At 41.0% G+C, this 23,508-nt stretch overlaps 1 protein-coding gene across 5 annotated transcripts; it reads left to right on the forward strand.

Moving 5' to 3' along the window:
* The first annotated feature begins 1 nt into the window (after position 1).
* PTGR1 (prostaglandin reductase 1) lies at positions 2–22,800 on the forward strand. 5 transcript variants are annotated; one of them, XM_066181450.1, is made up of 11 exons: positions 2–114; positions 9,336–9,430; positions 10,075–10,181; positions 12,055–12,100; positions 13,412–13,471; positions 15,343–15,510; positions 17,303–17,420; positions 17,697–17,852; positions 18,422–18,479; positions 19,360–19,465; positions 20,470–20,557. In XM_066181450.1, exons 3-10 carry the CDS (start codon positions 10,076–10,078, stop codon positions 19,446–19,448), a joined length of 801 nt encoding a protein of 266 aa, XP_066037547.1. In that variant the 5' UTR covers positions 2–114; positions 9,336–9,430; position 10,075; the 3' UTR covers positions 19,449–19,465; positions 20,470–20,557. The 5 variants fall into 5 exon arrangements, with proteins under 5 accessions (XP_066037547.1, XP_066037543.1, XP_066037544.1 ...); XM_066181446.1 differs by lacking the exon at positions 18,422–18,479 and adding an exon at positions 21,512–22,800 and having other exon boundaries at positions 9–114; positions 20,470–20,588; XM_066181447.1 differs by lacking the exon at positions 18,422–18,479 and adding an exon at positions 21,512–22,800 and having other exon boundaries at positions 10–110; positions 20,470–20,588.
* The last annotated feature ends 708 nt before the right edge of the window (positions 22,801–23,508 follow it).

The raw sequence follows: 23,508 nt of genomic DNA on the forward strand, positions 1-23,508 counted from the left end.
CCCCCCGGCGGGAGAGGGGTGGTGCGGGGCCGGGCCCAGCTCCTCATGGGAGAGGTGCCGCGCAGTGAAAACGCGGCCTAGAAGGACAGCGCACGCCCCACGGCAGGCAGGCAGGCACGGCGGGCATGGCTGGGAAAGGGCTCCTCCGGTTCTGATGGGGGCGGGACCCGGCGGAAAATGGCGGGTGCCGGCCCCGTAAGGGAGGGCGGCAGAGGGCCTGAGGTCCCCGGGGGAGAAGGGGGCGGGCGGGAAGGCACTCGGGCTTTCGTGGCGATTCTGTAGCGGGGCTGAGGAGCTTGAGCGTTAACTCCAGGCTGCGGCGGGAAGTGTCTTTGCATCTCCCTGAAATTATATTAAAATGAAGGAAGTGCTGTTCTGTACTTTCTACGTGCATTCCTCCTGTGCCATCCCCACCCCCTCCCCCCCAAAAAAAAGAAAAAAAACCAAAAAACAGATGAGCGCCATCTATGCCTGTTCAAGTCTGTTGCTCTAATTTATATAGACATGCTTCCATTCAAGCAGAATTAGGAGAACTTGTTCAAAATCTGTAAGTACGTGTTACTGGAGGAACAGTAGCTGTCGGTTTATTGCTGCACTGGTCAAAGCAGGGAAACGAAGTCGGCTGGATGCATTTACTCATTCCTGAGCCTGATTTTGTCGTGCTGTGCAGTAAGACCAGGACTTTGCAGGCGGGCTCCAGTCTTGTACTGTCAGCTGGACCGTGTTACTGCTGAAGTCTGCTGCAAAACTTACTGCATTTGATGTTATATCAGTAAGTTGAAATAATTCAGATTACTGAAATAATCCGGACTGCGGGTCTACATTACATTAGGGAAAAATATTTGCTTGCTTTGGGAATTACATTGGATGCAATTGTTTAAAGAATTAGTGTGACAGAACTGCCGCTGGAAGTACTGCGGCCAGAAGCACCAGATAGTCCCTCATCTGCTGTTCACTTGCTTGTATCTGGAAACTATACTGGGAAAAATTATTTTGAAGCATGGACAAGAATCAGATTGATACTGTATAACTATACAGCCCACTCTTTATTTGGCAAACTGAAAGTGTTCCCAAATTATTTTTGAATCTACCTTCTGTGGCAAATGTGCTTGAGTGTTTCTTGCCTGCAGGAGGGTTTCTGTTTTGTTCCTGTTAAAAGTGGCTGCTTGGACTACACTGCAGGTGGCACCTTCAAATGGCTAGAGTCATTCTGAAAGTGTGGTTGGTGGAGCTGGCAGCTGGGGAAATAGTACTCTACCTACTCCAGCTACTCCTTTTCCATCCAGACTAACCACAGCCTGAAATAAGGAAATAGAAATAAAGCAAAACCAATTCTGATATGAGAGACTTCATCCTATGAAGGTTTGTTCTATAAGCCAGGTTTGTTCCCTACTTATGTATGACATGGGAAAGAAAAATAATAAATATTAAGAAATACATTCTTAAATAGATCTGTAATAGCTTTTACATTATAAGGCTTAAATTTTAGTGCTTCATTTTAAGAAACAAAATCCAGTTGTACCTACTTAACATGCAGTTAGCACACTGGAATGAATATAACACATGGTTTGAGGAAGGAAAATATATTTTTAGCAGCTGGCTATCTAGGAGGGGTTTTGTTATTGTTCCAATAACTTTATAGTGAAGTTCAGGGAAGCAGACTTCCAGCTGTTCAAGGAGCCAGTCAGTAAAACCCTCTGGGAAACTGTCGTTTTGGACAAGGGATGGAACAGAGCTGACGTATTTTTAAGGACACCTTCCATAAAACACAAGAGCTAGTGATCCCTAGTCACAATAAATTGGGTAAGGAAGGCAAGAAATCAGCATGGGTGAGTAGGGAACTGCTGGTCAAACTAAATGGCAAGAAGGAAATGCAGAGGCAGTGGAAGCAGGGACAGGTGTCTGGGAAGAGTATAAGGAGTCTAATTATGTAGGGATGGGCTGAAGAAGGCCAGGGGTCATCTGGAGCTGAACTTGACAAGGCATGTGAAGAATAACAAGAAGGGTTTCTGTTGGATTATCCCCTTTTCTGACCCAGAGATGGGGCAACTGAGAGGCTTTTTAAAAACTTTTATTCCATTTTCAGTCTCATGTGAAGGGTGAGACAGTACAGATGTTACAGTTCATGCCATCACAATCAGAAGCCAACTATTTCCTAATTACAGTGCATTATAAGCATTTCTTGGCCTATCAGGTTTCACCACACAATGCTGTTATTGCCTTAGAGCCAATCATATAAAATCAACCCTCGTGGGTGCTACTACAATGCACCTTTCATAGTTCTGTTTCTCAAAAGTATCTAGTCTTATTTGCAAGGCCATCCTTTGAAACTTCTTTACAGTTCCATTTCTCTCTCAACAATGTCTGTCTTATTCCATGGCATTTCAAAGTCAGCATTTTTAATCTCGATGTTTGCATACAGATGCATACTATGTGAGCCTTCTGTCAGGCTTTGAGAATTCTCTACAAATCCATTTCCCACAGGTTTCTACAGATATGTGACTCAGGAGAGGTCAAAGAAAGCGTACACACACGTACCACTGTGGGAAATGCAAGGCTGGCAAATGGGTAGCAATGGATGAGAAGGCTGAGGTGCTCAACGACTTTTTTGCTTCGGTCTTCACTGGCAACCCATTTCTCTTTCCACACCCTTGGAGTAGGTGAACAGCAGGGTGGGGACTGGAGTAGCAGAGTGTTTCCTACTATAACTGTAGGTCTAATGGCAGGGTTGCATCTGTGAAAAATGCCATCCTAGGGGTCCCAGTGTCATGACAGAGAAGCCATTCTGCAGTGACGTATGGCACCTGACAGATTTATCTCTTGCCCCTGACTGACACTGGTCATGGAAGTGAGCCCTGCCTGAGATATTTCCTATGGTCTGTAAATGTGAGTACTCATCTAGCCCTACCTCAGAGACAAATTGGTGAGTTAAACTTGTCCCTAAATTGGAGGACTGTCCGCTGCAGGACTAAGTCCAGTTGGCAGCCCATTACTAGCCATAAATTTTGATATCCTTATGAAAGACCTAGACAGTCATGACTTGGAAGGGCAGAATCTTTCCCCACTACCCTGAACTTGGATCCAGCTGCATCCAGAGTTCTCAGTTCCGTAGTAGAAGAAGGTCGCTGATACACATGAACAAATTCAGTGTAGGATCACCAAGTTGATGAAGGTAAACCAAGAGAGAAATGGCTTTGTTCAGTATCCAGAAACAAAAGTTACTGTTTCTGCTGCCTTCTTTAGCTGCTTAGCAAGACAGTATTAAGAGAATGGTACCCAGCTCATCTGAGGGGAATGCACAGTAAGAGATGATAAATGTTGTTTGCTAAACAGTGTTTTCCAACGGCACATGGAGAGTCCTGAGATTTCCTCCTGGTTTCTGCCAAACCATGTCAAGGTCAGATATTCAAACAAGTTGCCTGAAGAGATTGTAAAATCTTTATCTTTTGAAAGCAATACAACTTCACATGTCTGTGTGCAATCTGATCTGTGCTTCCACTCTTAAAATTTGTTTTCTTGGATTCTAGTTGACATCTCTCTTCTTTTTTTCCTCATGTCCCTTTAATTTTTCATTTATCCATCTCCTTAATATTACAAGATCACAGGTAACAGATACCAGATCAGAGGTATGTATATGCTATGCAGGATGGAGCAGTGACTTTCCATCTTGAGGGAGAAATTGCTTGTGCTTATAAAAAGCAGGAACTTGTTCAGTGGTGAAACTACCCTTGTAATATTACAGAAATCCAGCAGTGGGCTTCAGAGAGATCACTGGTGCTTGAAAGCACCAGCTTGAAGTTTGTCACTTCCCTTCCGAGTTCACTTAGCACACACTATGCTGCAAAAGATGTGTACGCCGCAAGGGGGTGTTCGACCTTTGTAGAAATCTATGCTTTTAAAGACTCAAAGTTTTGTTTTGCAGCTGTAAAATCAAGCAGATTAAACATTTCTCTCTGTGGGGCAGTAACAGGCCTGTTGCTGCAAATCTAAGTGAAACTGGGCTGTAGGATGTCTCTACAGTTTTGATGAAATTTTGCGTTTACTGATGTTACATGTTTGTTGTGTATCAACATTTAAGTAAGGCAGAAGAAAAAAAAGTGCCTGAAAGAAGTTTAGGGTGTTGTGCAGTGACTGGGGAAGTACAGCTGGCCCTTCAAGAAGCCTCAGCTTTTTTTTGAAGCTTCAGCCCACATCAGCTGCTGTGCCCCGTGGAACCAGAGAACTGCTAAAGTTGGAAAAAACCTTTAAGAGCATCAAGTCCAACCTAGAACCACCATGTTCAACAGTAAATGAATGTAGTTTGTCCATGTAGTACACATGGCCTCATGTGCCATATCCACATGTTTTTTGAACACTTCCAGGCATGGTGATTCCACCAGTTCCCTGGACAGCACGTTCCAATGCTTTACAGTCCTTTCTGTAACAAATATTTTCATAACAGTTATACTAAATGTCCCTTGGCCCAGCTTAAGCTCATTTCCTCTCATCCTGTCACTTATTACTTGGAGACTGGCCCCCAGCTGGCTACAGCTTCCTTTCAGATCGCTGTAGAGAGTGTGAAGGTCTTACTTTCTGTGCATTTTCTGAGAGCTGAATGCAGTGTTTCCATAATGGTGTTGATTTCTGTTTTCACTTCCCCATGTTAACTTGCTCCTTTGAACCTCTGTTGGAATTGCAACCTTGTAACAAAGTGCACAGTCATTTAGCAGAGTGATAACTAGTCACCTCCAATCTTTGACCTTCTGCCAAGATTTGATAGTATTGCGTAAGTAAGTGTAGTTGCAGCTTTATTGTTTCATAATGCAGTGTCATGCTTGCTTGGATATTTGCAGTATGCCAGAAGTAGCATGGGAATGGTTTGCCTTTACTTTGTTCTTAGCACAGGGGAAAGGAAATACAATTGAAAAAGTATTGTAAGAACTAAGCCAGAGAGAAGGATCAGGTAATTTTTGCTAAAGCTTGCAGGCATATAGGCCATGTTCGCTCCCAGGTAATTGGTAATCCTTGTATGTGCATGGGAAGTCCTGAGGTAGCCTCTGCATTATTACTCCCTTGGCAATATCTACTGCCAAGAAGTCCTTTTATGTTGGGGGGTGGGGGGGTGTTTGTAGTTTCTGATTTGTTTGGTTTTGTTTTTAAGGTATTTGTCCCTTATGCTTGTTCTTGGCCCTTTGCTTTGAAATGTTGCAGAAGACTAATAAATTAGATCTGGGGGCAGAAAATAGATAAGGTGACAATTACCAAAAAAAACTTGCTGTTGTGGTCATGGGTGAATTTCTCCTCAGAACCAATCTACAAACTATGTCTGAGATACACTTTACTCAGCTTTTAATCATACCCTTTTCTTCCACTGTGGGTGTGAGCATAGGTGTAACTGCTTCAGAAAGGAGATAAAAGGGAAAATGGCACAATCACATCTGCAAACTGTGACTGTCAGGAAGATGAATTGTTAAGCTAACCCAAAATTTGAATTGAAGTCATGCAACTGACAGATTTCTAAGAAGATTTTGTCCTCAAGGTTAGATTTGGGCAAGTCCAGGCTAGGAAACCGTACCACACCAGTCAGGAATAACAGCTGAGGTTACTTAAGAAAGGTAAACTTTTCTGATTTGACTCACGCTCTCTTGAAAGCTTTACTACTTTTCTACTTTAATATGATGATTCCCAGATTTCAGGTATCACCATCAGCTCTTCAACCTTCAGTCAAACTATTCCAATTTTCTCAAACTTGTCTGTCTCTTTTATTCCTGACCTCCTTTTCTAGTTGTTAGTATGTATTATGGTATTCCAGTTTTCACCTCTTCCTTCTTCTCTTCCATTTTCCCCTGAATTGTGAACCTCCTTACCCATGCTGATTTTGGGGACTGAGCTATGATTACCTGTGTGAAGGTGCTTTGCTTTCAGCTCTGCTGCAGTTTGCAGCAACTGCAGTGTCTGAACAGACATGGGCTTTTTGCTTTGTTACATGTATTAATGCAAAAAGCCAAGATTTCCCAATCCATTACTTCTTTCCTTGATAGTCTTTACTATTTGATAACTTGGTGGGCTTGACCACAGGGCAAGGAGGATTTGAAGGACATCAAAATAAATGCTGTCTTGTACTTCAATTTCAGCAAAGGCTTCGATGGTTCTTTTGTAAAAAAATCAAGCAGAAATGCATCACCTTCTTTTTAAAGGAGTCTTCTTACCACTGTCTGGGCTGTTCGTTCTCCAGTTATCATAGCAGTCTCTTTACTGCAGTGATTGTAATGGTCTATGAAACACTGTATACTGAAAACACATGGAAGTGCAACAAAGAGTTTTAAATCTACCAGCAAAAAGCGGTTCAATGAACATTCCTAATAACAAATTTGAGTCAAAATTTGGAACATATTGGGAATTTATTTGTCAGAAATGTGTTCAAAGAAACAGCAATTTTCAGGCATTTATGTACAGTAAAACATCCAAGATTTTTTACAGACACTCCCAATAATCTGCCTAATTTATTGCATCATGGTATATGTGTTTTGTTTCTTTTAATTACTTCCAGAACATTTAATCTGCCTTTGTTTAATGGATAACCCAAGTTTTATCCAGCTAAACAGTTCTTTATTAAATTTCCAGGCCCAGTTAGACAATTACTATTGATTAAGTTTTCTGGGGTGCACTCAACTATGAAATGGCTCCCTTACTGCACCTGAGATGTATTAATCTAATTTTCTGGGATGTATACGCCTTTGACTCCTCAACTTTCTCAAGATATCATTCTTGTTCTATGACATCTAATTAATCTTGTTCTATGACATCTAATTAATCTCTAGTTAATTGATAACCATTAAATTATTCTTTAAGGAACTTTGTTCTTCAACTGTGGATTAGGTTCTCTAACATGTATGGGTCCATGAAGTTCCTTTCTGCAAGTGCAGTGGGGCAATGTCTCAGGGTTTTCTACTGACACTCAGTCAGTGCAAATCTAAATCAAAACCAGCTAAAATCACAGTCAAACATTTTTAAACTAATTAAATGTAGTTCATTGCACTTTTTTTTTTTTAAAATCACAGAATTCCTGGCCAACTAAAATATAACTGACTGTCAAAAGAAATGTATTATTCAAACCTACTGGCGTTGAAAACAAAGTAGTATTACAGTTTACAGGAGCAGGTTACTGTCCTTGAAACTGAGATTGTGGCTATGACATGCTTAGTCCAGGAAGATTTAACTGGAGCCCACAAATGTTGTATCACTGCTGTTTATCCTTTGGAGTTATTTAATATAACAAATTAAGTAATGCAGTCCTTACCACTTCTTATGACTTTATATCTAAATATATAAATAATCTTGGTTCATTATCCTGGAAATTAGGTTGTAGATCAAGCATGTGTCTGTGTTGTTTTCTATTTGGTTTGGGACTTTTTGCTTTATGACCTACAGGAAAGTCTCCTAGCCTTGAAGTGGCTATAATGATATGATTTCAGTAGAAAAGGAGAAATAGTAAACAGAAATTTTGTCCTGTTTCCAAAATTAGGCCTAAATATAAAAAAAAGGACTTTAGTGAAGTTAGTTTTTTAATATTGTTCCTAGGCAGGATCATTGCTCTGCTGAAAAAAACCTGTGTATTCCAAAAATAGAGGTCTTCGATAGAAAGGTGAAGATTTGTGTGAATGGGAGGTCTGAGAGTGGAAGCACCCAGAGAAACAACAGGAGAGAGACAGAAATGGCCAGTACTGATGGCACGTAAATTTGCAGATCGTCATGATCACAGCGCGTTTGAAAGGGCCAGGTAGGGAAAACAAAGGACATCCCGAAGCAAGTAACAGGTTCCTGGACTCAGACTTGAAGACTCAAGCTATTAAGATAGGATAGTGGGTAAGAAAAGAACAGGGCTGGTGCCTTGGAGGCATACTGACGAAGGAGACAAAAAGCAGGGAGTCAGTACTGATGGTTCAAAAACACGTGGCAGGGTCGAAGACAAAGCATTTCTGTATCACTGTTGGCTCCCCGAGGGTACAGGTACACATCAGCGAGTGGCTGCCGGCCTAGCCAGCATCCATTTGTCCCTTGTAATTCCTGGTTGGAGCACTTGGGTACCTATCCGAATGCAGGGCACACAGGTGGGACTAATCCCTCTCAATGCCTGTGAGTGTAAGCTAGTGAATGGGATCAGCTTTGTGTTACTCTGAACTCACCTTTTGCTCCTGTAAACGTGTTTCCTGGCTTTGCTTTGTTGTTGCCGCTGCGTCACGATGGTATCCTTTGTTACAGCCAAACACTGTTGATATCAAAGCAAATATACATAAAGGAGCAGATATAATTGCTGGCTTTGGCTGCCCATTTACCTACTGTAGGATGCTTTGACATTGATTTTGATGATACTTTCTTCATTTTGTGAAAGGTGATTTCCGCAGCACACATTTGTGGCGCAAGAAACCTTCACTTGCCTTTCTTTGTCATTGAGAAACACGGAATATCTGTTTCATCACAGAAAGTTGTTGAGTGCTGATTAGTTTCTGGATTTGGTGATTTACTCTTTTATCTAAATAGTTGAGAGCTTGCCCTGCTCTCCCTGATCATTGCATGTACATCTTTAATAAACACATCTTGTTTTTCTTCCTCAGGTCCTTGTTACTAATTAGCACTTCTGTCTTCAGCGGTTTTGTAGTTGAACACGTCGGCTATGTATTGGTTTCTTTACACTTTTCACCCTTCATATTGTACTTGTGCGTTTTCACAAAAAGAACAAAAGCTGAAGGCAATCCCCTGCACTGTTTTCTCCCTCGCTACATACCTCATTGCAACATACCTCATTGCAACATAGCTGGGGCAAAATGATAAAGTTTGCTATTGTTTCTTAAGGTGGCTCCTAGATAGAGGCTTAGCCATACAATCTCTCCTTGCGGTGGGAACAGCGAAAATGTTTAGGGCACACACCATGACTGGCGAACGTATGGGTCATTTGCTGTGTTAAAGTATGAATTGAGCAATGAAATGGACATTAATTTTTATTAAATATTTTTGCACAGAGGTAGAACTCTTAAGAGTTTCAGGGCTGGATGGGTAAAATATCACTTGAAGAAACTTCTGTTGAGGTGGATAGTCTTGGTCTCCGGACTGCAGTATTTTGTGGGTTCATAAACCACGGGGTTTATGCATTTAGTGTTGCGTCCTTGACAGCGTGCCTATGCAACTGGCTGGGCACTGAACTGGGGGGGTTGGGAGGGTTTATCTCAAATCTTAATGGGAAGAAGGTGAATCACAGTGGGTGTGCCTTATGCTATGTTTACTGCGGGTTTACATTTACTCCGGGGGAAGTGTTCTGAGGGCGGGTGCCTACAGCAGACATTTTCACCTTTTTAAAGGGTGTGTGACTGAAGGAGTCCAGCCACTGACTGAGCGGACGCAGAAGGTTATTGACTTGTCAGCAGAAGACCCAGTTTTCACCTGCCTGCTCTAAGTATAAGCTTCTCTTTCTTTGTTCATGTTGATGCACTTGGGTGTAAGAAAGGAAAAGGACCTGTGAGGATAGAATTAACGAAAGTAATTTGTTTGTTTCTGTCTTGTATGGAAAATGTTGCAATGTATGTATGCAATATGGTCCCAATTCCCAGCTCCAAGCTTTGCAACGGGAGAAGCGTTTTCTTTCAGTATGACAGAAGGTATCACAGAAAGAGGTCTTGCTTGCCTTTGTTTTTCAACCATGTAAAAGTTTAGGTTCAGTAGATGCCTCAGGTAAGGGGGACAGTAGACTTAAGTTTTAATGTTTTTTTTTCTGAAGGGATTTTTTTCCTTCTAAAAATAGTAGATCTTCCTTCTTTAGTATCTTTAGAGTGGGAGTTGTACATTTTACTGAGATGACTTCCCACATGAAGACAGGAAGAGAAGTCTGACAGGAAGATCTGGGTTGCTAAAGCAATGAGGGGACTTCTCTGACATTTTCTTAACCTGCTGATATTAACACAGAAGCAAGCAGAGGCTTTCTTGTGTGATGGCACATTATCAAAATAGGTGTTCTGCCTGATTAAATCTAAACAAGCCCTATGAGCAGCCCAGCACTGTTGGACATCGCTTTGACAGATGTGCTTTGTGTTTGTTGCACAGGATGGTGGTTGCTAAAGCATGGATTCTAAAGAAGCATTTTGATGGTTTTCCCAAAACCAGTGACTTTGACCTGAAAAAGATAGAGCTACCAGATCTAAAGGATGGAGGTAAGCAGAGTGCTATCTGTTACTACTAGTTTTTCTGCAGGTTATATGATTGCTGATGTGTGGCCGTGAATCTTTAAAACTGCACATTTCTCTTTGGAATTTCAAAAATTGCTGGCTTTCAGAAATACAAGCTGTGCACCTTAAGGGAGAAGGACAGCTGCTGAAGAAGTACACTTCTTGGGGTATGGGTTTGGTGGTTTCAAAGACACCTTGCCTTCTGATAATGCCATTAGAAACAATGATTGAATTCTAAGTCCATTACACAGCTATTGTGGTATACCTTTCACAGTTTCATGCTGCCTAATCACACTTGCTGCCTGATGACAAAGGCATTTGAATGTGTTTGCAAGTGGAAAAAATTACCAAAGTGATATGGCCTCGAAACCGACAACCTCGAGGAAAATAGGATTTGTTTATTGCAGTAACAGAGAAGTGGACTGTGACACAGAACCGATGAAGTAACTGTATGAAGACCCTGACACATTTTACTAGTAAAATATTTTTATCTACTTTAATTTGCAAAATCCTTTGGAAAAAGATACAGAACGTTATACCCTATAGGAGTAGGTTTTCAGTAGAGTTTTTCATGCTGATAGGAAAAATACTGAGGATAGTGCTGTGGGCGAGCAGAGTGACTGCATTGGGAAAGAACTTGCAGCTGAAGGACCTTGGGACTGAAGTCAGTGGGGATTGGTCTTTTTTTTCAAGAAGTAGGATGGCAGGATTTCTCCCTGCATTAAATTTTTTTTTGCCAGTCCTGATCTTATTTGATCTGTTGCAACAAGAAGAGGGATTGAATATAAATAGAAAAAAAGAGGACAGTTTTTATTCCTGTGTTTCTCTGTTTTGTAAAGAGTAAGGAATATGATAATCTTTATCAACATCAAGAGCTGTTGATAAAAGAATGAACTTGGATTTTTGGTTTCGCATAGATATTTGTACCATATTTTCTTAAGTCTCATCCCACCACCTGTAATTTACAAAAATCACCACAATTTATAAGGTGTGCAGAAGGAATTGTGCAGAAGGATATTAAAGTACCAATTATGTTTACAACTTAAATGTTTGAAAACTAATTTCTCTTACATATACGGATACACTTATTTAAGAATATGGAGTATGGAGTATTGTTTTCCTTCCTATTTTAATACCTAAAGCAAAAAGAGGCATAAGTTCACACTACCATAACACTTTTAAAGGCAATGGCCTTCCTTGTTATGTTACCTGGCTTTCCAACTCACTCTCAAGTAATGGAAAGGTATTTACATCTGAGTACATTTCTAGCTTGTACTAGCTATACCACTGCAGTACAGGCAGTGAAAGATATTAGTAGGTGGAGATGAAGTTCTAAAAGTGCTGTGTAAATGAGAAGTTTAAAACATGTTTAACAATGTCTTTCCCAAGAACTGGTGTTATTAGAGACAGTAAAGTGGATTAGGCTACTTAAAAAAGATTAACTAATGCCTTCTGTTTAAGGCAGCCAAGTAGTTTGTATTTGACCTGTGCCACCCTCTTCTGGCTGAATCATGGGATGACATTTTATATACATCAAAATTAAATGAGAGTTTAGTTTAGGAATTCTGGCTGCTTGACCCATCTGTAGAGAGGGGAAACACATGCAAAGTTGCAGGGTTGAAAATAAGATAGTTTCCTAAAGCTACACTGGGGAAAGTTTATTTTTCAACAGCATACCAATAACCCAAAACTAATGAATGTAGTAATTGTTTCAGGTAGGTTTTCCCTAAATAAAGATGAGATATGGGAGTTCTGGGCTGTCAGGAGTTAATATCAATTTAGATGAAAGACTGACTTGTGGAAACTATGCTCTACTGCACTGTTAATATCCAGGAATTTGCTTTGTCTTTCGTTGCAGAGTTGCTGCTTGAATCAGTGTTTCTCAGTGTTGATCCTTACATGAGGTATGCCTTTTTGTCATTTCTGAATTTCTGGTTAAAGCACCTCATTTGATGTGCCACTTAAACCTCAAAACAACAGTGGGCAGTACCCACTTTTGCTAGAGTCCCAATGCCTTTGTCAGCTTTTTAAAAAACTTATGTTAATGTTACAAGACTCCAAATATGGAGCTGTGACAGATTTAACTAGACATTGGGGTAACATTTCTGCTTCCCTAGACTTTCCTTGCAATCAGCTGTTGTTCCTTGTCATGTCTTCAGGTGGAATGCAATGTACTCAAATGAGACCGCAGCCTCATAGCAGTTCCTGCTTAATTTAATGTAGCAAACTAGTACTTAAGGACACATATTCTAAGTTGGACATTGCTGATATACCCATGTCTTAGGGTGACTTTGTGATGCTTGTATCCCCAATTGTCTGTTCTGTTTATGCTGGGTATTAAGTTCTACATGTTTAAGACTGGTTCTGAGAGCGAAAGGGGGGAAAGAAGAAGCACAGTTTGTTTGCAGAAACTGCACTTGCTCCTCCACGTTCTGCTCCTGGACTGTGCTGTCTATGGACAGACTGAGAGAGAGCTCTCCTTTGCTTGTTAGTTAGGTTTTAGCTAGCTGAGGCAGAGACGTTCCCTGGACTTTTTTTTTCTTGGAACTGTTTAAACCTGTTCTGGACTGAAAACCCAGAAAGCACCCAGAGCTCATGCCTGTGGCCTACTGGGGCCCAGGACGGCGTTTTCCAGTGCCGGAGGGGCTGATGAGAAACTGGGCAAGCTGAGCTACAACCCACAGCAAGGACTTTCTCAATTTTGCCATCTCTCTTTTTAGAGAGAGATTTTATTGTTTAATATTCATTTTTTATGCTTGTGAACACTTGTTCGTTGAATAAACAGTTTTTTCCACTTTTCTCTAAGAAAACTTTTTCCTGGACCAGTTGGGGGAGGGACCCCATTTGGAGGTTTCCTCCCAAATTTGCCCTAAGCCAGGACAACCCAGTAGGCAGTTGTTGAAACACAGGGAGACTGGTAGGTATTGTGGACACCGCAGTCAGAGATAATTCTCTGAGTGTCAGGCTTTTTGTAGTGGTGGACCATGCTGGGAAGATGAATGCTATCATCCCTCCAACACTCCTGCCCAGGATGCCCAAGTGGCTAGCTTGGGAAAACATCTGATTATGCTGTTATGATAATATAAGCTATTTGTGATCTGTTCAACAACGCTGCTGATACTCTCTCCCTGGGTGAAACAGTTCTACTACTTCATTGTGTGTCTGGAATATTATTAAAGCTGCATACAGTAATCTGTGTTTTGCCTCTGTTGCAGACCTTACAGTCGAAGGTACATGAAGGAAGGCGACATAATGATAGGCACACAGGTTGCCAGGTAAGACCTTCAGTTCCTGTTATCAATGTGCATGGCAGAGCTCAACATGAGTGTGCTGACACTGGAGACTATCTGCAGCCTGTTACCCATTCTTGACTTGTGTGTACATGCTTCTGCTACTGACGTTTACCTGTAGCTGGTTGGAATGTGTTTTTCCTCTAAGAACCTCTTTAGCCTTTCTGGAGAGCATTTAGACCTGTGATAAAATCTGTGTGTTGTTTCTGGTGATAATGTCTTCAAAGGCAATTTTTGCAAGTATAAAGGATTGACCATTGTACTTGCCACACATTTTAAACTTCTCATTTTAAAACCTGATGTGCTAGTAGCTGCATGGCTCCAACCATATATGCTTGTTGTAACAGCCCTCTTGTTAGACGGTAGAAATGAGCTGAGCCACAGACTTCTTGTTTATCACATCATGAAAAAGGTCCTCGTTTATTCTTCTGTACAGCTGAACCGTTCTGACTCCAACTATTCACTGACTCTGGCTGCAGCAAGCCCCCACTGTATGTTTCCCTTGCAGCCTCTGACTGCTGGTTATTTCCTGCTAAACTGACTGCATGTATTAGTTTGAAAACTCTGAATGCAGGCTTTTACCTGGCTAGACTATGACTGCAAGTTCCAACAACAGACTCTTAACTGCAGACCCAGACTGACCTCACAGCAGTGGTTCTCTCTCCCTATGATCTTCGTTCTTCATGAGCCTCACATTCATGATCCTCCATGGTAATCCTCCTCACCAGCTAATCCACTGCCTTTTATCACACTTATTGGCTATAGCTGTGACTCATCAATGGTGAAGCTGTATTGGGTAATTAACACAGCTGGTACTTATCAGGGACAAGGTCACCTGTATTCTCTTTTCCTACACATGCTATTTACTCCAGCTGAAAATGCCTCTGCATGACCAAATACACAGCTCTAGCCAAAGGGTTATATAACCTTAAATCCATCCTTTTCCCAAGTTTGTGACAATGTAGCTGCACAGATGTTTCTTCTGTCAGCTTGTTCCTGCTGTGCTGCCTAGGAACATCTGTGGCCTTTCATTCTTCTGTTTCTCTGCAGAAACATTGAGGGCTGGGATACATTAACAGCTGAGTCTGATGAACAGAAGGTCAACTGTTTCTAATAATTCTAAGGCGGCTATATACCCCTTTCCAACACAGTTTTCTTGTTGAGCTAAGAAAGTGGAATTTTCATTTGGCATAGAATCTGCTCATATAGATATCTCCCTGATTTTAGATATTGCTTTTTATTTGGTTTCATTACCATAAGAGTTTCCATCTTCAGGATCTTTAACTTTTAAATGATGTGCAGGTTGTCTGAGAACAGACAGCTTATCAGCAGCTCCTTATTATTGTTCCATGTCTTAATCCCAGCATCCTCTTTCCTGCATTCTTACTCACAAAAGCCTGGTCTCATCTCAAACCAAACTGGTTCTAGTCAAAGAAACAATTGGCACTTGTGTGGAAAAATTTAGTTTGTTGTTGGTGGGGCTGAATCTAAAATAATTTTGCTAGTATCTCCCTCATGATAAGAGGTTGTAGACATTTTAGGAAAGACAATTGACACCTACAGCATCAGCAAGTATGGGATAAAAATCATGACATGAAATATTTCTTTTCTGAATCACAGGAAGAATGGAAGAGCCAGTATTAATTTGTTTCTGTTTGTTTGTTTGTTTTTGTTTGTTTTTCTTTTGTTTTTGGGGTTTTTTGTTTGATATGTTTGTTTGTTTGCTTTGTTTGGGGTTTTTTTCTGGGTTTTGGTGCGGTTTTGGGGGGGGTTTTGTGGGGATTTTTTTGGGGTTTGTTTGTTTGTTTGTTTGTTTTTTGGGTTTTTTTTTTTTGTTTTTTTTACTTTTTAAACAGGATTGTAGAAAGCAAAAATCCTGCTTTTGCGGTGGGGGCCTTTGTCGTGGGTGATAAGGGCTGGAGAACTCATTTTATCTCTGATGGGAAAGACCTACAACTCCTTCCTTCCAACTGGCCGGAATCACTCCCCAAATCTCTAGCTCTTGGAACAGTTGGCATGCCAGGGTAAGTTTCGAGATGAAAAGGCAACTATCCCCTGGATTTTTGTCTCCGGGAGGTTTCTGGCTGTCTGTATTGACCTTTGTCTTGTTCTATCAGTGTATTATCTATTCACACTGGTAAAAGAGGTGTGCTTCTGGATGCCCTTGCCCTGTATAGGGCATGAAGTTTGGCCCATCCTCTGCATCAGAGGACATTTGTCTTGGAGATTATTGTGCCTCTCCTTGAGGAGCTGTAGTAAGTCAGAAGGAGGATTCAGGAAGAGCTGGAAAGAATCTAGTTCAGTCTGTGTCAGCCTCAGTGGAAAGTCTCAAACTTCACTGGCACCTGGACTAGTCTGCTTTACTGCTTGGACTCTGTTGCTATTGCTGTATTTCCAGAGTCAACCCCAAAATGCAAAAGACAGATGCTGTATCATGCAGCAAAATAGATGTCCTTTAAATTGCACTGAAGCAGACAGAACTGCTGTGCTCTAGAATCCATATTTACTATTGGAATCTCTCAGTCATTTTGCTTGCATTTCTTACCTCATTTAGTTTTTATGTTACCATCATGTAGTTTTTATGGGAGATCAGGACTTAGTCAGTCCTAATGATCTGGAAGGCTTTCAAAATGATTGTAAAATTGTTTGTAGTGGAGAACTACTCAGATTTCATTTTAACATCTGTCAAGATCCATGTTTTTTCTAGATGTCTTACAGAGGGATTGAGTTAGTTCTTTCAGTTGAGACCTCGTAGGAAACTCTAAGCTCTAATTTAGAAATTAGAAGAAGAGTTTTGTGGTGTTCTTGGCCAGTCAATGAGCTACTTTAGTGGTTCCTACAGATTGCTCGTGCACTGGTGAGACCTGAAACAGAGTTTCCAGTTTTTCCCTCACTACAAGAAAGACTTTGTACTGCTGGAGCATATCCAGAGAAGGGCAACAGAGCTGATGAAGGACCTGGAGCACAAATCTAATGAGAAACAGCTGAAGGAGCTGGACTTGTTTAGCATGAATAAAAGCAGGCTCAAGGAGACCTTACTCTTCTCTACAACTACCTGAATGAGACTGTAGCCAAATGGGGGTCAGTCTCCCAGGTGACAAGTGTCAGGACAACAGGAAGTGGCCACAAGCTGCATTAGGGAATGTTCAGGTTGGATATCAGGAAAAATTTCTTCACAGAAGAGGTAGTCAAGGTTTGGAACAGGCTGTCCAGGGAAGTGGTGGATTATCCCTGAAAGTGCTCAAGAAACAACTGGATGTGGCACTTGTCACTAAGGTTTAGTTAACATGGTGATAATTGGTCAAAGGTTGGATTCAGTGGTCTTGGAGGTCTTTTCCAACCTTAAGATTGTAGCACAATTGTCCTCAGGAGCAGTGAGCTCATCAGTTCAGCAAGTTTTCTCACCCTTTTTATCTTCTTCTGCCATCTTTGATTTGTGATGAGTATAATTTAATCTACTAGATGCCAACTGGCAACTGACCTCTCACTTGGATTTACTATCTCTTCCAGTATGTAACTGAGTTGTCATGGAGTTATCTGTGTTTCTTCTTTTTACTAATAAGCACAATGAATGCTGTTTTCACCTTAGAGAGAAATGCCTCAACATTCTCTTCCCAGCAGTGTATCTGTGGATTTTTTCTGTGATGACTGTGAAAAAGCCAAATTTAGAAGGTTGGACTAAGTTTTATATTTCACAATGTAGGAAAACTTAATCTTGTTCTGGTGGTGATGATATTTTGGTTCAGGGGGTCAAGTCATGTCTCTGTGTCTGTCATCTTCTATTCATGGCTGGACATTCTTTCTTTTTCTTTGCAGCCTCACTGCATATTTTGGTCTGCTGGAGGTCTGCAAGATGAAGCCAGGAGAGACAGTGCTGGTTAATGCTGCAGCTGGCGCTGTGGGCTCTGTGGTGGGGCAGCTCGCTAAAATTGGGGTGAGTGACTTGAACTTGCTGCTGAGAAGACATAGCTTTAAAAAAGGCAACAAGGCCATGAATGATCAGTAGGACAAGCATCTCGGAAGGCATGCCTACACTAGGGTCCTGAGATGGAAAAGCTCCTGAAAACACAGCAAATCTAGTTGAATGTTTCAGGAACTCATATGCTGACAACAGCCTTACTTTAAGGGTGAGCCTTTCACCCAGAGCACTCTGAGTGTCAGCCTGTATTGTCAGGGGATGTTTATAAGTGTCTTTGTCCTTTCCTTGCAGGGTTGCAAAGTGGTTGGCTGTGCTGGCTCAGATGACAAGGTTGCCTATCTGAAAAAAATAGGCTTTGATGAAGCCTTTAATTACAAGACTGTTAAATCTCTGGATGAAGCACTGTCTAAAGCCTCTCCTGATGGCTACGACTGTTTCTTTGACAATGTAAGTTGAGAGAGAAGGCCTTGCCTTGAGAAGCCGTCATTTTCTTTAAACTGTGGCACAAACTCAATATTGTAATAATCTAATTGGAGTCTACACCAGGATTTCAATATGGAGATCCATTTAATCAAGCAGTGGTCTCTGTAGGAGCTTACTGCTTTTCTGTTCCCTTCCCACATATTTTTCCTTCAGCTGACTTGAGCAGTAACAGAAAGAACAAAACTCAAAAGGCAAAGCTGGATTGTTGGCAGTATTTGTGAGTGGAGAGAGAGAAGTTTTACTTCACTCTCTGAAAAGCGGGGCACATTTTGGGGAGGTGATGGTCACAGTAACATGAAACTGATCCAGTCCATTCCTGGCCCCACCTTCGACCACAGGCAGTTCTCTGCTGTTGCTGAAAGGGGAGTGAGTGTGGATGGCTCCTCATTATGTGGTCATGGGGGCTGCATTGGTACCTGAAGGCAAAACGTAGAAAGGCCCACTTGCAAAACTCCTGATTCAGCCCTCAGAAAGTTTCTGACATCTCCCAAATATAGCTGGAATTAATGGGGACTATCTGCTGTTCTTGATAGGTGTTTGAATATGAACATCTTATTCTGAGGCTAAGGAAGTTTAACAGTATGGGTGCAGGTAATTCATGTCAGTTCACTTTCAACATAAGGAACTAACCTTGTCTCTTTTGGTTTCCTGCTACAGCTAACCTATGCATTATATCTGAAAATACAATACTTGGCCACAGGGGTATTAGCAGATACACTGGCCTTAAACTCTCTGGCTAGCTATCTGCTTTAAAAGAAGCCATCATCACCTCTTTAGCATGTCTTTTCTTCAGCAGTGCTTCTGCCAATCCAGGGATAAAGGCTGTGGTGTTTTGCCTTTCTCTGGCAGTTGAAAGGGATGTTTGGTGTCAGGGCAAAGTGCTTATCTCTGTGGCAGGAGCTCCTGCCATTTTGTGTTAGCCTTCCAAATTTAATGTCCTGTGCTGCTAAGGTGTTATATAGGTTTTATGGTCATGTCCATTCCCTTCATTTTCACTTCCAACTTCAGTGCAGAACTCTCCACAGCAGTAAATTTTCTAACAGCTTTTCACTGTTAAAAGCTTCTTTTCACATCCCTGTTTTGGAGATGAGAACCATAAGGTAAAAAGTTTACATCACCACGATGTAAAGATACTGGTGTGTAGGAAAAGCAGAGCTGGTGCTTCTTAGCATGCTTAGGAGGAGGGATCTATGTGTTAGTCCTGCCTGATGTTTCCAAACCAAGCCTCGTGAAGCAGATTTGGAATTAAAACTCATTCCCTACATTCATAACTAGTTTTTAGAAGAGTGAGATTGAATCCTCATAGCACTGTATAAATGCAAGGGTTTCTACAGCCACCAAGTCTTCAGGGTAGTGGAAATCACTGCCCCTGACTGAACCTGTTGGTGCAACAATACAATGTCAGCAGATTCTGGCAGTCAATGTTAAACACTGGATTTCTTTAATGCTGCACATGCTCTGGTTCTTGTAGGTGGGTGGAGAATTTGCCAGTGTTGCTATCAACCAGATGAAGAAATATGGAAGGATTGCAGTCTGTGGTGCCATCTCTCAGTACAATGACTCTGTGCCTCAGAAAGGTGAGGGCATTTATTGTGTCTAAATTTATTTTCTCTTTGGTGATGGCAGAAAGACATAATGGCATTCTACTTTTTACTTCCCTGTGCCATTTAAGTCTATATGTGCATACATTTGGGTAACTTGTTCCTGCTGTGGGACACTGGGACCATGCTCCTTGTGTGCACATGCACTCATCCTCCTTTGTGCACACTATATGGTGAACATCTCCTGATTAGAAATGAAGGAGTGGCTAAAATGCTTAAAATAGGACTCCACACAGCCCTATGCAGATATAGAGCAGCAGAAGCCAGGTGCTGTGTCAGGATGTCATTTTTACAGAAGTACATACTTTAGGATGAGATAATGGTTTTCCCCCAGGTTTTTAGAGTATTCAGCTTAAAATTTTTGGGTTTTTTTTTTTCCCCTTAAGATTTCAACTACTAATAAAACTGCTGAAAAATGTGGCTGAATGAATAATCATTTTCAATAGCATTAAATTTTCCAGATTTGCCTTCTAAAAGAAATAGGATGACTGCAATCTCTTTGGTAGCTGACCCGCTCTCGACTCCCACATCACCTTAAAAAAATGGAACGGGCTTTTGATAATGAGGAGACTTTCACACATTTCTGTGGTTGAAGAAACTGTTTTTCTGGTGTTTGTAATTTAAATTTTGAGAGGTAGAGCATGAGAGTCAGGCTATCAAACAAGGTGTTAAAACAGTGTTTTTGAGACTCAGCTCAAGTCCCCCAGGTGGAGCTGAGGCCACTTTATTTCTGAGTGGAACTGTTTTCAGAATTGTTTAGTCCCTAGCTTTAGAGATCAGGCCTTTGTCTCCCTAGGTGACTGTCTGTCCATGAATCTTTGGTCTTTTGTGGTGGAAATTCTCTTTGGAAAAAATATCTGTTGCTTCTGGCTGAAACAGTGATTCAGTGGTGTTTACTGAGCTTTTAGCCACTTTATGCATTGGGACTTATTCTATGAAACTGATATTACCGGTGGCTTGCTGGTTCTTTTCTCTTGCAGGGCCTTATGTGCAGATTCCCATGATTTTCAAAGAGCTTCAAATGGAAGGGTTTATTGTGAGCCGATGGAACAACCGCAGGGAGGAAGGTCTGCAGGCCCTGCTAAAATGGGTCGTGGAGGTAAGAAGGGAAGGAGCAGTTGTTTGTAAGGTGTACTCACACCACAGATTCCATCTTTGTAAGAGATCTCTTGTCATAGGTGTTGAAGTGAGGTCCCAGCATGGCACTTTCCTTCTCCCTGACTTGATCCTTCAGACTCTTGGGGACACTTAAACCATAGTAAATATGCCTGATCACTTCTGTTTTGCTGAGACATGTGATATCAGCTTGTAGACTCTGATATAATCCAGAATACATGTAGGCTTTGAAGAAGCATGCTTTCAGAATAAGTCAAAATACTTGTCTGGTAATGAAGATTTTACTATTTAGAGTAATTCCTGTATTTCTTGTTCAGTCATTTGTAGTATGGGCCAGGTTTTCCATTGTAGTATTGTGCTGAAATTACTGGCAAGAATTAATGTTTTTATAGTATTGGGACCTGGGCTTTAAAGGGACTTAATAGGGAATTTCTTATATTTTATTTTTCTAGATGGAGGTTGAGTTAGTAACCAAGTTGATTCATGGCTGTGAGAAGTTTGTGAGTGTGAACACTGAAGGCTAAGAGACTCTAGCTTTTACAGTCATGAGGATTTGGGATGGGTCAGGTTTTGATCACTGGATTTGCAATTCCATACTTCTGTATGGGTAGAGACAGGCCTGGCTTTGGGGGTATGACCCCCTACCTGTCAGTTGTTTGTGGAGCAAGTAGCAATGAATCTGTCCTGGTATGTTTTTACAGCAGTGACTTTTGCTTCCTGTTATATCTCCAAGTAGAAGGTTTTAGAAAAAAGACACATCCTCACAAGAGCCTACCTGGTTTTGCAGTTATCCAGGTGCATGCCAGCTTGCATGTTTCAAATGAAATACATATACTGGAGAAAATTTTACTGCAATTTATTCAGTTTTCATGCATGAAAATTCAGCAATTTCCTTTCTTTTGACAGGGAAAAGTTAAGTGCCATGAACAAGTCACTGAAGGATTTGAGAACATGCCAATGGCTTTTATGGGGATGTTAAAGGGAGAAAATCTTGGAAAAGCTGTTGTAAAAGTGTGAAGATCAGATATTCCTGGAAGGCTGGCACAGGAGAATGTGATTCTATTAAATGCTTTTAATTCACTTGTCAGATCATACAATCAGTATGTTTCAATTATGTTGCTGGATGTTTGATGATCGTAACATCTGTTAATAATTTGGCTAATGTAATAGATACATAGTATTAAATTCGTGGATTAAAATTGTGTGTATTAAAACTTCGCAGTGGAATGTAAAAACCCCTGAATTCTTAAAAACAGTTCTAGGGCATCTCTTTGCATACCACAGTCTTTTCACAGTCCAAGGGTGTTACATCGACATCTGCCAGAGAGATAACCGGGAAACGGCCCATTAATCACGGGCTGACCACATCTTCACAGTTCATCAGAAGATCCAATACCAATGTGGGCGGAGGGTGGCAGAAACCTTCCGACAGAAGATTCAAAACTTTTTCATTCAGACATCCTTTCAATTTCTCAGGAAACTCTTTCAGATATCCCTTGGATACCGGACATTTCAATGTTTGTATTATGTACATGATGTCATGTTCTTTGGGTTCTTTGTTACCGTTTTGTTTATGCCTCAGGGTAGAAAAATGCTATAAAACACCTACCCTGAGACCCCGAATTTGTGGGCAGTTCTCCGGAGACGCACCCTTTGCTGCTCCCGGATTGTCCACCCAGCATTCGATCGATGTTATCCGAGTTTATTGTGGCGTTTCCCAAAATTGCTTTTCAAATTTGTTAAATAAATCTTTGATTTTGGAAATTGGCTCTGATCATTTATAACAGCTAATAAGTTGAAGTATATTCCAATTGCTTTACTCTTGAAGAAATTGAGAATTGCTTCCCAAAGTAATTGAGTGCCTTAGAATTGCTGCAAATTAGAACTGTAACAGATTTGGTAATAGCTTGAACCTTTCTACAAGCAGACTTGTAGAAAGGAAAATCAATTTGAAAAGCTTTGCTAATTGATGGCACATTTAATTTTTACCCATTGATTTGGCCTAGAACTTTGCAAGGGGGATTTTTTTAACCCATATCAAGGACCGGAGAACAAGCTAACTAACAACACCTGGGGATTCCAGCTTCCTTTCTAGCTGGCTGTGTTTTGTTTTTTTTTTTTTTTTAATATTCACTGTGTAGCTATCTCAGTTATTCTGAGAATATGGAAAAGAAAAGTAAATATCTTAATGTATACTTTCCTTGTGTTATAGTTCTGTTTGTGGAACACTCTCACTGCCTTGTGGTTAACACAGAGGAGCTAAAATATAACAAGAACTTGCTTGTCCCAGCAGATTTCAGTCCATGTGATATGGATAGATTACTAATTTCCTTGAGAAACTTGTTTTTGGTGTCCAAGCTTGGAACTGACCTTACCTTAGTGTTCATCCTGGCTCACCTGAAAGGTGAGATGAACATGACTGAACATGATGGCCCTACTGTGTTAAACTGGTGTCCAGCACACAATGTGCCAAGCAAAGGAGACACACAGATTAGCAATACTAAATACTTAGATGTTCTGAAGAGGAACAAGGACCTGTTACTGTGGGATATGGACAGGCATTGAAGGTGATGATGACCCATTTTCAGTCACTGTGGAGGACTTCTTGGTTAGTTTTAAGGTTTCATTACTGATCCTTGAAGAGAGATCCCAAGCAGCCTTAATTTGCAATGCCAGGCTTAGACGCTCTGTATGTCACCAAAGAGATCACTTATTTAAGATATAGATTGATAATACTTGCTGAGTGGACTTAACGAAACACAGCCTGAAATGCAGGTCAACTGGTCAAATAATGAATCTTGGCACAAGTAGGGAAGAGGTTCTCATAGCTTTATAGTGTTTTCTGAGGAGAATGAGATGCCAATTTGAGTTCGTTCCCATGCTGCAGCTTTACATTGGCCACT

Source organism: Chamaea fasciata, unplaced genomic scaffold (genome assembly GCF_029207755.1).
Source record: "Chamaea fasciata isolate MVZ Bird 193981 ecotype frontalis unplaced genomic scaffold, bChaFas1.0.hap1 SCAF_4, whole genome shotgun sequence".
In the NCBI taxonomy this organism is placed as follows: Eukaryota; Metazoa; Chordata; class Aves; order Passeriformes; family Sylviidae; genus Chamaea; species Chamaea fasciata.

What these genes read in the sequence shown, in the direction of transcription:
- PTGR1 (XM_066181446.1), top strand. Translation starts at nt 10,076, where the DNA reads ATGGTGGTTGCTAAAGCATGGATTCTAAAGAAGCATTTTGATGGTTTT. An exon ending in AGTGTTGATCCTTACATGAG is followed by an intron (nt 12,101 to 13,411) that starts GTATGCCTTTTT and finishes CCTCTGTTGCAG; the next exon opens with ACCTTACAGTCGAAGGTACA. An exon ending in ATAGGCACACAGGTTGCCAG is followed by an intron (nt 13,472 to 15,342) that starts GTAAGACCTTCA and finishes CTTTTTAAACAG; the next exon opens with GATTGTAGAAAGCAAAAATC.